The 15,345-nt window shown below is 53.6% G+C and overlaps 1 protein-coding gene across 4 annotated transcripts in view; it reads left to right on the forward strand.

The window, feature by feature from the left end:
• Nucleotides 1–15,345, forward strand: part of arhgef10la (Rho guanine nucleotide exchange factor (GEF) 10-like a) — a 134,948-nt gene that overhangs the window by 23,833 nt on the left and 95,770 nt on the right. For 3 of the 4 annotated variants that reach the window (XM_030374954.1, XM_030374955.1, XM_030374956.1), the window contains exons 4-10: nt 839–1,050; nt 3,254–3,328; nt 3,667–3,794; nt 7,575–7,664; nt 9,238–9,346; nt 11,073–11,176; nt 13,911–13,988. In XM_030374954.1, coding sequence (XP_030230814.1) covers nt 839–1,050; nt 3,254–3,328; nt 3,667–3,794; nt 7,575–7,664; nt 9,238–9,346; nt 11,073–11,176; nt 13,911–13,988 — 796 coding nt within the window. The remainder of the gene's footprint in view (nt 1–838; nt 1,051–3,253; nt 3,329–3,666; nt 3,795–7,574; nt 7,665–9,237; nt 9,347–11,072; nt 11,177–13,910; nt 13,989–15,345) is intronic. The other variant, XM_030374957.1, reaches the window with a different exon arrangement.

A 15,345-nucleotide genomic window follows, 5' to 3' on the forward strand; every position in this document is an offset into this window, starting at 1 on the left:
AGGTAGTGGGGGCACAGACCAGTGGGGAGGGGCAGAGACCAGTGGGGAGGGGCAGAGACCAGTGGGGAGGGGCACAGACCAGTGGGGAGGGGCAGAGACCAGTGGGGAGGGGCACAGACCAGTGGGGAGGGGCAGAGACCAGTGGGGAGGGGCAGAGACCAGTGGGGAGGGGCAGAGACCAGCGGGGCGGAGACCAGCGTAGCGGGAGGGGCGACCAGGACCGTGACCTTGTGGAGGACATCCCTGATTGGTGTCTTCCAAACTAGTCCACCTGGTTGAAACCTTTGGACAGCCGACCACAGAGCCACGAGGCACTAGTACAACAGAGTTATTTATTTTGCAGAACATTGGATTTACAGATAGCTGCTGGAGTAGTTTGACGCAATAGAGTACTAAAGTGAAAACGTCACGTTGTCCTGGCAACCGGATTTTCTGTTCTAAACAACCGAACGAGAGATGCCGTTTTCCATTGCTGCCATGTGTTGTTTCTTTCAAAATGATAATAAATCAATTTCAAGAGGTGAAAACCACTACCCATCGAAACATGTCGAGGCTTTCATGATTTCCCCTGGGGTATTAAAAGGTAAAGATAGACGACGTTACAAAATATTAAACGGGTATCAATGACGGCGGCGCCAGGCCTGATAGTGACCTTCCTCCCCAGTCTGAACCCGGTCGCCCCCAGCAGCAGGATGGACTCCACAGACCACCTCAGGCGCCCCTCCGGCTGCCCAGACTCCCTTTACACTCCCAGGAACCCGGCTGATAATGAGGCGTGCTCCTCTCTCCTCTCTCCCGCAGTTACTTCACCCTCTCCTCACCCCCCTCTGTCTTCCAGGGCCTCCATCAACCCCACCACCTCCTCCTCCAACTCCTCCTCCGCAGCAGCAGCGGACCAACCGAGTGCCGCGACTCCTCCTCCTCTTCCTCCTCCCGCCGAGGAAGAGGAGTCCTGCACCTCCCCCGGGGAGGGGAGCCTCGCCCCGGAGGAGCCCTGCGAAGGAGACGCCACGGTCAAGGACGACTGCAGGCTGAGGGATGACTCTGAAGGTAGGGGGACCAGATGAACCCAGGGGCACGCCTGATACCTGTGGATCAGGGGCTCAACCTGCAGCTTCACCCAGGGAGGGGGGAGGGGGGAGAGGGGCAGGGAGGCTGGGTTCAACTTCTCGATTAGTTCACGTTTCATCATTATCATATGACCCAGAAGAAGAAATTATATTGTGAGTTCTAAAGCTCAGAGGTTTTGTGTGTGTGTGTGTGTGTGTGTGTGTGTGTGTGTGTGTGTGTGTGTGTGTGTGTGTGTGTGTGTGTGTGTGTGTGTGTGTGTGTGTGTGTGTGTGTGTGTGTGTGTGTGTGTGTGTGTGTTTGGGGACAGTGTTGTTGCTGACCTTGAGTTAAGGCTGCATGATGATCGTATTAGACCTGTTTGATGCACCAGGCTTTCAAGGATTTCGATACACAAGCATAGTTAGATGGACGACATGAATACATTCTTCAGCAACACACAAACACACACACCTGTACACGCACAAACGCATTCACACAGGTGTGGGTGCACGCGCCTCGATAATTTGATTTTCTCACGGACATGACATGAATCCAATTATTTCCGGATGAGGATCAATAGAGGAATATTTTCATGAATATTTCCATTGCTTTGGGATTGGAGCCGGCAGTGAGGCAGGGATCTTACGCCGGCTTCATGCAGGTCTTCAGTTGGCCTCGGTCACATCGTCATGCTTTTCATGTTCCTTCCTTGTAGTCTGATCACAGTAGCATAGATTGTATTTGTGTATTCAGAATACATTTTTAGAGCTGTGTATGTCGGTCAATGTATTGTGAAGTCCAGGATTTTGATTGTGTGACTGTAGTCACGCACATTCTTGTAGTCTGGTTGCAGTTGTGCAACTCTGATTAACATTTAGTTGAGTCAGATTCACACTTGTAGTGAAATAAATTGTAGATTGCGGTATTCTTATTTGGTCACGATTTGAATCTGATTGAAATTAAAAAACGGAAAGCCATCTTTCGGTCAACAAAGAATACTTGTACGGGCTTTTGGACCAGGGCTGTGACGACTGACCAGAAAGTTGGTCAGAAGAGCGGTACTAGCATGGCACAGTGGGTCAGACCAGAACCAGGGCCGCTACAAGACCCAATACCTACGTGCTCACTACAATAGGAAAGTCGGTTGCATGTGTATAGCAGCAGTATAGCAGGACAGAGTACAGTATTACTGCCTCCTGCTGCCAAGGTTCCTGTCTATTGCCCTCTCCTAGCTTTACCTTGGAGTCCATTTCTTTATCTATTTATTTCCATTTTTCTAAACTACCCTTTTGAAGTGTGCTTTGGTGAGTCACTTTGAGCTTGATATAAAGGGTAATAGTTATGCCACTAATGTTTTCATTTACAGAGGAAGCCTTCACTTTCTGAATCTTTTATTATGAAAGAGACAGGAAGTCTTTAACGCTTCTAAACAAAGAGTCCAAGGTTATTTAGAGGTATCTAATAAACACTGTTGACTAATCCATCTCTGGCGGGCTTCATTTAAAAGCAACAAACCTCTATTTGTTGCTGGGCTGTGTCTGCGTGTGTCTTTGTCTTTGTGTGTCTTTGTTTGACTGTGTGTGTCTGTGTATCTCCATGTATTTCATTGTGCGGGGGCGGAGCGGATTAGAATGCGGTGTTTCCGAACAAATCCCAGTTAAAGGTCTGATCGATAAAGCCCACAGAGCTGGATCAGGCTGAACGCTCCCGATACCGTTAATGAAGGACCGCGTTGGAGCACTGCGTGTGTGTTTGCACACCTTATGATAAATGCATACTTTGGAATTAGAATATTGGTGTGTGTGTATGTGTGTGTGCACTCACGGGTGTGTGTCATGATAAATCCATATGATTGATGCAGCAGGAGAGTATGTATGTATCTGATGTATTTGTGTTCTGTGAGTGGGTGCATGTGGTATGATCCGGCAGCAGATGGATCATGGGCATGTACAGTTTATGGGGGGTTCTATGATTTGTTAAGAGTGTGTTATTTTGTGTCGACCAAGTGTGTGTTGGTCTGTTTGTAAAGTGTATTTTTGCTCAGATTTATATACTTCCTCAAAAAAGCAAAGAAGATTGATGCTGTTTACTTAGTGTGTGTGTGTGTGTGTGTGTGTGTGTGTGTGTGTGTGTGTGTGTGTGTGTGTGTGTGTGTGTGTGTGTGTGTGTGTGTGTGTGTGTGTGTGTGTGTGTGTGTGTGCAGTGCCCCACAGTGACAGTCTTGAGGTGATCTATGATGACGTCCCCATTGAATACCACCCACTATCTCCTGATGAAGGTCAGTACCAAGGCAGTGCGTGTGTGTGTGGCCTAAGTTTATTCAGTGTGCATATAATGAATGTTTTTGGACATATATATTTTTCATTCAATAAGATAATTATCGTAATATTAAAGCTATTCCTCTCACACAAATGTTTTTGTGTGTGTGTACTGTGTTGGGTCATGTTGTATATTATGCGTCTTAAAATATAAAAAGATATTTCTCTCAAAGATAAGTGTGTGTGTGTGTGTGTGTGTGTGTGTGTGTGTGTGTGTGTGTGTGTGTGTGTGTGTGTGTGTGTGTGTGTGTGTGTGTGTGTGTGTGTGTGTGTGTGTGTGTGTGCGTGCGTGCCTCAGAGGATGTGATCTATGAAGACGTTCAGAGAGGTGGTCCAGTCAGCGCCGATAACGGCTGGAGCTCCAGTGAGTTTGAGGACTACGACGACCAGTCTGACAATGAAGCCAAAGTCCCCACACGCACCAAGGTAGTGTGAATTTGTGTGTGTGTGTGTGTGTGTGTGTGTGTCTGTGTGTGAGTGTCTGTGTGCGTGTATTTATTCGCCTCATTTGTCTGTTTGAGTTTACTTTCCATGTTAAAATTCTGTCCGCTTCATGTGTGTCAGAGAATTGAATCCAGACTGTGTTAGTGTGTGCGGGTGTATACGTGTGCATGTGTGTCTGTGGGGTTATGTGTGCTTTTGTGCTCGACTTCAGTCATATTCAATCATAAGTTATTTGCAAAGTAAAATGGCTTGGATGCATCCCAGCCACGGAGCTGTTCCTGCCCTGCCTTGTCGAAAAAGGCGCCCCAGACTTTCCAATGAGAATATTTCATCTCCTCCTCCTTTCCTTTGCAAATGATTTTTTATTGATGTTTAGTTTTGGAAAACATAAAAAGGAACTCATGAAAAAAGAATTATTGGGCCTGTCTAGATTTTACCCCGTACATTCTGAAATGCGCCTAATACAAGTCAACAAAGCAGAACAACACGAGTGTTCAGTTCACTGCAAGCGTTTGGTTCTGCGTTCAGCCCCGCACCTGCAGTGCCTAAACCGTCCACTGGGTGGCACTGTGTTCCCATTGACCCGGTGCTGCGCTGGCTGTTCCGCGCCAGCAATTTAGCAGTCTAGTCTGCTCCTCGTGGCTCTATTGGTGCGTATGAGGTGTACACTCTGCACGCTGTACGCTGCGCCACACAGGTACAAGGACATTTGAAACCACGGTAATAATGACGGTGATAATGATGTATTGTGCTGAGTCGCGGGATTACTTATGCATAGATTCGCCACTCCTCCCCTTCTTACATATTTGTCCACGGTGATTGTGTGTGAGCAGGGCCTATGGATAAAGCGGGCATTGTCAACTTACACAATCTCTCTGATTGTAAATAGCAAAGAGGCTGCTTGGAAGAGCACCCTGACGCGCTGTAATGCATGAATATCCCCTCGGTGTTCATGCATGCCTGTACATGAATCCCATTCATGTCATGCCTTGTCACAGAACAAAAGGGGAATTAATCTACGGCACGCAAACAACGGGCCCTCATATTCTGACATTGATGACATGTTTATTTGAATTAATCAGGGTTTGGTTAATTAACTGCATTAATGGAGCTGGGGGAGTCGCCGGCGCCCGGTCTGTCTGACGGAGGGGGAGGGGGGGGGGGGGGGGTGTGAGGGGTACTGAATAAGGCCCCGTCCACACGAAGCCGATTTCATGGCGAAACCGCAAAGGTCTTGTCCGGTTCGGCCTTCCGTCCACACGAAGCCGGCGAATCCGCTGACCGAAACCGCAAACTTCTGAAACCAGCCTCGGAGGTGGTTTCAAATCTACCGACTGAACCGACTGAAACCGTAAAACATGACGTCATCGCCCCACCCCTCGACCCTCTAGCCAATGACTGTTAAGCACGCGGAGTCTCAGAACTCACAACAACAAGGATTTCTGTAGCAGAAGCAGCGCCCCTTATGGGCCTGGAATGTGTACTACAGCGTTTCTACAGATCTACCCGTCCATGGTTTCGCTTGACTTCGTCTTTACGGAGATACTGCGAAACCGGATAGATCGAAACCGTAACGGTTTCGCCCGTTTCGGCTTCGTGTGGACGGGGCCTAAGAGAGGAGGTGAGGGTGGGACGAAGGCAGTGGGGGGGTGTATCAGCGGAGGTGCTGTGTGAGGGGAGGTGGATGTTGGTGGAGGTTTAAGAGGATGGAGGTTTACCTGAGTGGATGTGAGGGGGGAGGGATGTGAGGGACGTCCGCGGACGGAGTGGAGGTGTGTCGGTGGATGGGATTCTGTGGTGGATAATGGGAGTGGGTGGAGTGTGAGGGTGGAGGTGTGAGTGAGGGGGGTGGAGGTGTGAGTGAGGGGGGTGGAGGTGTGAGTGAGGGGGGTGGAGGTGTGAGTGAGAGGGGTGGAGGTGTGAGTGAGGGGGGTGGAGGTGTGAGTGAGAGGGGTGGAGGTGTGTGGGAGGGGGGTGGAGGTGTGAGTGAGGGGGGTGGAGGTGGGGGGTGGAGGTGTGAGTGAGGGGGGTGGAGGTGTGAGTGAGGGGAGTGGAGGTGTGAGTGAGGGGGGTGGAGGTGTGAGTGAGGGGGGTGGAGGTGTGAGTGAGGGGTGGAGGTGTGAGTGGGGGGGGTGGAGGTGTGAGTGAGGGGGGTGGAGGTGTGAGTGAGGGGTGTGAGTGTCAGTGGAGGTGTGAGTGTTAGTGGAGGTGTGAGTGTCAGTGGAGGTGTGAGTGTCAGTGGAGGTGTGAGTGAGGGGTGGAGGTGTGAGTGAGGGGGGTGGAGGTGTGAGTGAGGGGTGGAGGTGTGAGTGTCAGTGGAGGTGTGAGTGTCGGTGGAGGTGTGAGTGTCAGTGGAGGTGTGAGTGTCAGTGGAGGTGTGAGTGTCAGTGGAGGTGTGAGTGTCGGTGGAGGTGTGAGTGTCGGTGGAGGTGTGAGTGTCGGTGGATGTCTTTGTGAGCAGGGGACAGACCTTCCTTCCTTCCTGTTCTCCTGGCCAGCCCTCTTTTTGTTTCTGTGTTTCCATTTGAGCTTCTATTAGTCTGGGTCGTGGTAACGACTTCCGACCGAATGCGGTGGCTTTTTGCTTCCACCTCCTCTCTCTCTGAGCTTGTGATTAATCCCTTGCCGTGCTTGTTTTTCCTCTGTCACCTCCCTACCATTTCTCCTTCTCTGTCTCCTCTCGTCTCCTCCCCCCTCATCATCCGCTTTAACCGTTACTCGCATTCATGTAAACCCCTGCAACCCCCCCCTCCTCACCCTCTCCTCACTCCTTCACCCAACCCCCCCTCCCCTCCCTCTCCTCACTCCTTCACCCAACCCCCCCCTCCTCACCCTCTCCTCACTCCTTCACCCAACCCCCCCCTCCTCACCCTCTCCTCACTCCTTCACCCCCCCTCCTCACCCTCTCCTCACTCCTTCACCCAACCCCCCCCTCCTCACCCTCTCCTCACTCCTTCACCCTCCCCCCCCCTCCTCACCCTCTCCTCACTCCTTCACCCAACCCCCCCCTCCCTCTCCTCACTCCTTCACCCAACCCCCCCCTCCCTCTCCTCACTCCTTCACCCAACCCCCCCCTCCTCACCCTCTCCTCACTCCTTCACCCAACCCCCCCTCCCCTCCCTCTCCTCACTCCTTCACCCAACCCCCCCCTCCTCACCCTCTCCTCACTCCTTCACCCAACCCCCCCCTCCTCACCCTCTCCTCACTCCTTCACCCAACCCCCCCCTCCTCACCCTCTCCTCACTCCTTCACCCCCCCTCCTCACCCTCTCCTCACTCCTTCACCCAACCCCCCCCTCCTCACCCTCTCCTCACTCCTTCACCCAACCCCCCCCTCCCTCTCCTCACTCCTTCACCCAACCCCCCCCTCCCTCTCCTCACTCCTTCACCCCCCCTCCCCTCCCTCTCCTCACTCCTTCACCCAACCCCCCCCTCCCCTCCCTCTCCTCACTCCTTCACCCCCCCACCCCTCCTCACCCTCTCCTCACTCCTTCACCCAACCCTCCCCCTCCTCACCCTCTCCTCACTCCTTCACCCCCCCCCCCTCCCCTCCTCTCTACCAACCCCCCTCACCCCTTACTCACCTCATCCCTTCACCATATGCTAACCCATTTCCCCTCCCTACTCATCCCCTCCCTCTTCCCTCCCCCAACCCTCTGCCTCACCCCTTCACCCCCTTCATTCCTCCCCATCCCTTTGACCCTTTCCTCCCCCGTCTGCCTCCCCCCTCCCCTCCCTCCGTCTCCCCCCCCCCCTCCCCCAGCTGTCCCCTGAGGTGCGTGGGCTGAGAGAGCGCTGTGCCAGGACCAAACGTGAGCTAGCGTCGCGTCTCGGCGCCAACTATGACACCAAGGTATCGTCCGCCCGCCGGGACCCACCTCACCCCACTGCAGAGCTTCATTAGATATTTATTCATCTTCTTACGCTCCATGTAAAACGTCCCAGGACGAGTGAAGAGCACACTCTGTGACGGGGCAAAGGAGCTCTCTGAACCCTCTGAGGGAACCGTCTGAGTGTGCACAGAACACGATGTGTGCCGCTGGGTAAAGATGTACTGCATGTACTGCATGGTTTGACCGACCTCCACTCCGACTGTGGCTGACCGCTCCCTGCAGCCCTCTCACCTGCTCTGGGTGCTCTAGTAATGATCCAGATGACTCTGTTCTCTCTCTGTTTCTGTGTCTATCTCTGTGTCTCTCTCTCTCACTCTGTCTCTTCTCTGTCTGTCTCTCTCTCTCTCTCTCTCTCTCTCTCTGTCTCTCTGTCTCTCTCTCTCTCTCTCTGTCTGTCTGTCTGTCTGTCTGTCTGTCTGTCTGTCTGTCTGTCTGTCTGTCTGTCTGTCTGTCTGTCTGTCTGTCTGTCTGTCTGTCTGTCTGTCTGTCTGTCTGTCTGTCTGTCTGTCTGTCTGTCTGTCTGTCTCTCTCTCTCTCTCTCTCTCTCTCTCTCTCTTCTCTCTCTCTCTCTCTCTCTCTCTCTCTCTCTCTCTCTCTCTCTCTCTCTCTCTCTCTCTCTCTCTCTCTCTCTCTTGTCTGTCTCTCTCTGTGTCTCTGTCTGTCTCTCTCTGTGTCTCTCTCTCTCTCTCTCTCTTTCTCTCTCTTTGTCTGTCTCCCTCTCTTTGTGTGTATCTCTCTGTGTCTCTCTCTCTCTGTCTGTCTGTCTGTCAGTCTGTCTGTCTGTGTCTCTCTCTCTCTCTCTCTCACCACTCTTCTTAGGGCAGGCTTCAATAAGGACACATGCATTATTAAGTAATCTTCCATATTAACTAGCATAAACACCCATGTTAGTTTCCCCCTGATTATTGACCTAGTTTCCTGCTGCAGTGGCTTCATGGCGATAAATACTACCACCGTGTCGCGGGCATGTTAGGGGGGGGGCTTTCCAGAACCCCTCCCCCCCCCCCCCCCCCCCCTCCGCTATACCGGGGCCAGCATCGACTGTAATGCGCGCCCCTCCCCCCTCCTCGTCGGGCTGGGGAGCGCTGGTGTCATGATCGATGAACGCGGCTCCACGGCGCCCGGGGGAACAATCCCAGACTCCAGTCCTCCACGGCGCGCGGCGGGCCACCACCGAGCTCGCTGCTAAACCATGACGCTCGCATTCGTTCATCGACTGTTTCAATGTACAATCAAAAGGGTTCGGTGAAGCCCCCCCCCCCTGTGGTGCGTCGCGTCGACCGGGGGTTTGGGCGGAGCCCTCGGGTTAGGCCCAGGGCCTCGGTCTGCGGGCGCCTCCATTATGCATGGCGGGAAGCGAGTGAGGGGTTCACATGCGGCCCGCTCTGGAGGAGCCAGGGAGGAGGAGGGAACCGTCGACAGCCCCGGCACGCCCCCCCCCGGCCAGGGTTAGGGTTAGGGTTAGGGTTAGCTAGCCCAGGGTAACGCTGGCTCTTCTGCTTCTGTGTTGTTGTTGTGGGCTTCAACGCGCAGGTTCAGCAGTTCATGAAGGCGGCCAAGAGCGGAACCAAGGATGGGCTGGAGAAGACCCGGATGGCCGTAATGAGGAAGGTGTCGTTCCTCCAGAAGAAGGATCACGCAGGTAGGGTGTGTGCAGACTGTCTGATGTATATACGTACAGGTAGGGTGTGTGCAGACTGTCTGATGTATATACGTACAGGTAGGGTGTGTGCAGAATGTCTGATGTATATACGTACAGGTAGGGTGTGTGCAGACTGTCTGATGTATATACGTACAGGTAGGGTGTGTGCAGACTGTCTGATGTATATACGTACAGGTAGGGTGTGTGCAGACTGTCTGATGTATATACGTACAGGTAGGGTGTGTGCAGACTGTCTGATGTATATACGTACAGGTAGGGTGTGTGCAGACTGTCTGATGTATATACGTACAGGTAGGGTGTGTGCAGAATGTCTGATGTATATACGTACAGGTAGGGTGTGTGCAGACTGTCTGATGTATATACGTACAGGTAGGGTGTGTGCAGAATGTCTGATGTATAGACGTACAGGGTTTGTTTTCTGCTGTATTGACCTGACATCGACCTGCTTCACTGTTTGGCCAAAGTTTCACTTTGTTTCACTGAGACCTGGTGGAAGCTGTATTGGTTCTTAAAGGCTTCTGAGACCCCTTTGTTTGAGTTCTATGAATTCGCTGGGAGGGGTTTCAGTGTGTTTGACGCTAGTTAAGCCAAACGCAAGCAACCAGAGAGCCTCATTACCTTCTTCCCCTTTCTCTAAGCTCAGGATCGTAATGAAAGCATTGTGGGGAAGGCAGATCTCACCGATTATAGCCCCAGCCTTTTCCCTAAGAATGGCTGCCAGGATAAGTGGATCTGGTTCCTCGCAGATTAGAGACGGACACGGTGGTCAAGTGAAGATTTTGACAGTTGGAGAAAAGGCGCATTTATTTATTTATATTTTAAAGCTACGAAGCGGCTAGCTGGCGTCTTATCGCGACAATGGCGAGCGCGAGATTAACCAGCCCTAATGGAGCGTCGAGAAGCCGCCTTATATAAACTACGCTTATCAGTTGCAAACAAATCTCCCGGCTATCACGGCAGCGAGCTAAAGGGGCCGGTGTTTGCTGTTTTTTAAGTTTGTTCAGGGGGAAAATCAACACTGTATTCGCATTTCTATTTGTTTCCCCTATTCTGCCTTTTTCATTCCGCGCCGAACGTGTGTGATGGTTCCAAGGGCTTAATTGGAACAGGCTTGTTGTATTTGTGGTTGAGGAGGAGGGAGTCGGGGAAGCTCTTTGTTCTGAATGTGTCTTTGTACTCGGAGACGCGAGGTGTGTTCAGACGCTGACGCGGAGCCTCCTTCAACGGGGATTGTTTTGAGAGCTCCTCTCTCCATCTCTCTCATCTCCTCTCTCCTCCTCTCCTCTCTCATCTCCTCTCTCATCTCCTCTCCTCTCTCATCTCCTCTCCTCTCTCATCGCCTCTCCTCTCTCATCTCCTCTCTCCATCTCTCTCATCTCCTCTCCTCTCCTCTCTCATCTCCTCTCCTCTCTCATCTCCTCTCCTCTCTCATCTCCTTGTCTTGCTCCTCTCCTGAGCCTCGTCGTATCTTAAAGATAATAATAAGTGCAGCTGTGTGTCTTCCACAGTGCGGAATGTCTGAAGGTTCTCTCTCTCTCTCTCTCTCTCTCTCTCTCTCTCTCTCTCTCTCTCTCTCTCTCTCTCTCTCTCTCTCTCTCTCTCTCTCTCTCTCTCTCTCTCTCTCTCTCTCCTCTCTCTCTGTGTGTGACCCTATGTCTCTCCACCGCTGCCTCTCTCATCCTGCCCCCCCCCCCCCTGTGTGCAGAGGACCCGGAGGACGATGCGGGGTACCTGGAGGTGGCCGTGTCAGAGGTCAAGCACCCCCCGCCCGTGCTCAGCCCCATGCCAGACGGACTGTCCAGCCAGCAGGTACCCCCCCCCGTACCCCCCCCCCCCTCCATAGACCTTCCATCAGGTACCCCCCCCCCCCCCCCCCCATAGACCTTCCATCAGGTACCCCCCCCCCCATAGACCTTCCATCAGGTACCCCCCCCCCCCCCATAGACCTTCCATCAGGTACCCCCCCCCCCCCCTCCATAGACCTTCCATCAGGTACCCCCCCCCCCATAGACCTTCCATCAGGTACCCCCCCCCCCCTCCATAGACCTTCCATCAGGTACCCCCCCCCCCCCCCCCATAGACCTTCCATCAGGTACCCCCCCCCCCCCATAGACCTTCCATCAGGTACCCCCCCCCCCCATAGCCCTTCCATCAGGTACCCCCCCCCCCCATCGACCTTCCATCAGGTACCCCCCCCCCCCCCATAGCCCTTCCATCAGGTACCCCCCCCCCCCATAGACCTTCCATCAGGTACCCCCCCCCCCCCTCCATAGACCTTCCATCAGGTACCCCCCCCCCCCCCCCCCCCCCCTCCATAGACCTTCCATCAGGTACCCCCCCCCCTCCATAGACCTTCCATCAGCTACCCCCCCCCCCCCCCCCCCCATAGACCTTCCATCAGGTGACTCACAGGTGAGGCAGAGATCCTCTGGATAAAGTTGGGCAGACTGCTTTGTGAGCTCAGTAGTGGGGGTGACAGGTGGGGGTGACAGGTGGTGCTGAAGGAGCTGACAGGTGGAGTAGTCCTCAGGCTGTCCTTCCTAATCCGTAGTCTGAGTGTCGTGGTCTGATTCAGCTGTTGGCCTTCCTTAAGTCACTGGTCAGACTCAGAGCAGTTGGAGTCGCAGTATTGGAGATATTTTATAATCTAACCTTAACTTGTTTTTGTGTATACATTTAATCCATTACAATATTTATCGTATCTGAAAATCCCCAAAAAATAAGAGGATCAGTGACCGAGCTCAGCCCTAATAACCAACAACAAGGAGGTTACCACACATATAATTACTAGAGCTGTCAGTTAAACGCGTTATTAACGGCGTTAACGCAAACCAATTTTGACGTCGTTAAAAAAATTATCGCGCGATTAACGCAATTATTTTATTTAACAAAAAAAAAAGTTTTTTTTTTTTTCCTTTGGCTCAAAACAAAGAAGCAGTAGCCTGACTGCTATGTTCAAATGACATTTGTTCAAAGCAGTCGTTTAGTTGCACTATAGGCTCTTTTTTTGTATCGTCCAGTTTTGATCAGTATATGCCAATGTTGTTATCAATAAAAAATCATTTGCACAAGGCAAGCCGATGCACTTCACCATATTGAGAAGAGAATTAAAATGAGAAGAATTATGGGACAAAAAAATCAAGGGATATTTAGCATAGAAAAATAATTTGTGATTAATCGCGATTAATCACGATTAAATATTTTAATCGCTTGACAGCTCTAATAATTACACATCTCTAATCATGTCATAATTGTATTATTCCCATTCATACTGCAACATTAATTCTGGGTTTGAGAGGCGTAATTCCTCCAATGCAGACCTCAATGACCTTTAAGTGTAGTGCGTCCACTCCATAGCCCTCTCCCCCTCTGGTCCCATTGTGGGAGCGACGGCCGCATCCGAAACAAAACCAATCAACAGAGCCCCTTCACAGACCCCCGTGTGAGAGTGTGTGTGTGTGTGTGTGTGTGTGTGTGTGTGTGTGTGTGTGTGTGTGTGTGTGTGTGTGTGTGTGTGTGTGTGTGTGTGTGTGTGTGTGTGTGTGTGTGTGTGTGTGTGTTAGTTTTTCCTTTTACCCCGTTCACTTTCTTTGTGTGAAAAGGTGTAATTACAGAGCTGTCCGTCAGCCCCCCCCCCCTCCACCACCCCCCACTCCCCCCTCCTCTCAAAGCCCACTCCGGGTCGGATCACTCTCCCACTCTCCCCCTCTGACCACTCTACCCACTCTACCCACTCCCCCACTCTACCCACTCTCCCCCTCTGACCACTCTCCCGCTCTGCGCCCCCCCCCACTCTCCCCCTCTGACCACTCTCCCCCTCTGACCACTCTCCCCCTCTACCCACTCTACCCACTCCCCCACTCTACCGACTCTCCCCCTCTGACCACTCTCCCCCTCTACCCACTCTACCCACTCCCCCACTCTACCCACTCTCCCCCTCTGACCACTCTCCCGCTCTGCGCCCCCCCCCACTCTCCCCCTCTGACCACTTTCCCGCTCTACCCTCTCTCCCCCTCTGACCACTCTCCCCCTCTGACCACTCTCCCCCTCTACCCACTCTCCCCCTCTACCCACTCTCCCCCTCTACCCACTCTCCCCCTCTGACCACCCTCCCCCTCTGACCACCCTCCCCCTCTCCCCACTCTCCCCCTCTGACCACCCTCCCCACTCTCCCCCTCTGACCACTCTCCCCACTCTCCCCCTCTGACCACTCTCCCCACTCTCCCCCTCTGACCACCCTCCCCCTCTGCGCCCCCCCCCCACTCTCCCCCTCTGACCACTCTCCCGCTCTCCCCACTCTCCCCCTCTGACCACCCTCCCGCTCTGCGCCCCCCCCCACTCTCCCCCTCTGACCACCCTCCCCCTCTGCGCCCCCCCCCCACTCTCCCCCTCTGACCACTCTCCCGCTCTCCCCACTCTCCCCCTCTGACCACCCTCCCGCTCTGCGCCCCCACCCACTCTCCCCCTCTGACCACCCTCCCGCTCTGCGCCCCCCCCCACTCTCCCCCTCTGACCACCCTCCCCCTCTGCCCCCCCCCCCCAGGTCGTCCGGCGCCACATCCTGGGCTCCATCATCCAGAGCGAGCGTAGCTACCTGGAGTCCCTCCGCAGGATCATGCAGGTGAGCCCCCCCAACCCGCCCCCCGACCAGGTGAGCCCCCCCACCCCGCCCCCCGACCAGGTGAGCCCCCCCACCCCGCCCCCCGACCAGGTGAGCCCCCCCACCCCGCCCCCCGACCAGGTGAGCCCCCCCCAGCCTCGGGGCTAGCTCCTCCCCCTCCACCCTCCCCCCCACTTCACCGCTACGCCCCCCCTCAGACCATGTTCTGCCACATGAGCTCACCCTGCATCCTATCTACAGCCTCACCCCCTCCCCCTCTCCCTCCCCCGTCGCCTCCCCCCTCCACCTCCCTCTGACACCACCCCCACCCACCAGCATCCCCCACCCTTCCTCTGCCACGAGCAATCATCCTCCGTCCGTGGCTTACTACGCCCCCTCCATCCCCAGCCACCTCCCTCGGCCTCCACCAAACTCCATCACCCTTCCTCTGCCACCAGCAATAATCCTGCACCCCCCCCCCCCCCTCCTCTCCTCCCTATTACCACCACATCCTTGGCCCTCCACCTCTTCCTCCACCACCCCCCCCCAGCCCCCACCAACCTTCCTCTGCCACATGCAATCATCTTCATCGTTTAAGCAGCTCTGAATGAGGGCTGCAGCAGCCATATCCGTCACATTACTGGGTGAGCCCCGCTCGCAGACGGTCGGGACAGAACAGCTCGGTGCGGTTTAATACGGTGCTAAACGCTGGTGTCATACCGGGTAACTTTTAGACAAGACTATGCCACTTTAACAACTACAACAGCTCATTTAACACCCATGACAGGTTATTTTACAACTCTAATAGGTCATTTAACACCTGTAACGAATCGCTCAGCTGCTGCGCTGATGCATTTAACCGCCCGGACAACTTTGGGTCGAATCGGGTCTCTTTCGGAGTTACAGAGTTGCAGATTATGTGTGAATATGAAAAGGCGTGAATATGATTATTATTCTTTTTTTTTACATAAAAGATTGCTCACCCTACCTCTGCTGTTTGGACTCGAGCTGTCAGCCAGGGCGTAGTCAGAGGGGGCCCTCTCGTTGGCTTTAGAACGTTTTGGGATTGTCTTGTCGAGTGCCATGAACTCCAAGGCCAGTGACATTCCATGATCAGTAGAGATATGTCCTGCCTGGATAGAGGATTTCCGTTCATCCCTTTCCGCCAGCTACTGTCAAAAAAACTATCCTAGTACCAAATGAAAGGCCGACACAATCTGCATTGCTGAAACCATCTTTTCGGAATCGATTTTCATCCACGTTACCGAGGTGGCAGGGCTGCACAGTTGGGATCCAACAACTCCCCCCTCTGGAAAACGACACTAGTTTACACTAGCATTCAGCATTTGACAGCCCTTGCATCAAAACGTTCCCCAAG

Source organism: Gadus morhua, chromosome 13 (assembly GCF_902167405.1).
Source record: "Gadus morhua chromosome 13, gadMor3.0, whole genome shotgun sequence".
Taxonomy (NCBI): Eukaryota; Metazoa; Chordata; class Actinopteri; order Gadiformes; family Gadidae; genus Gadus; species Gadus morhua.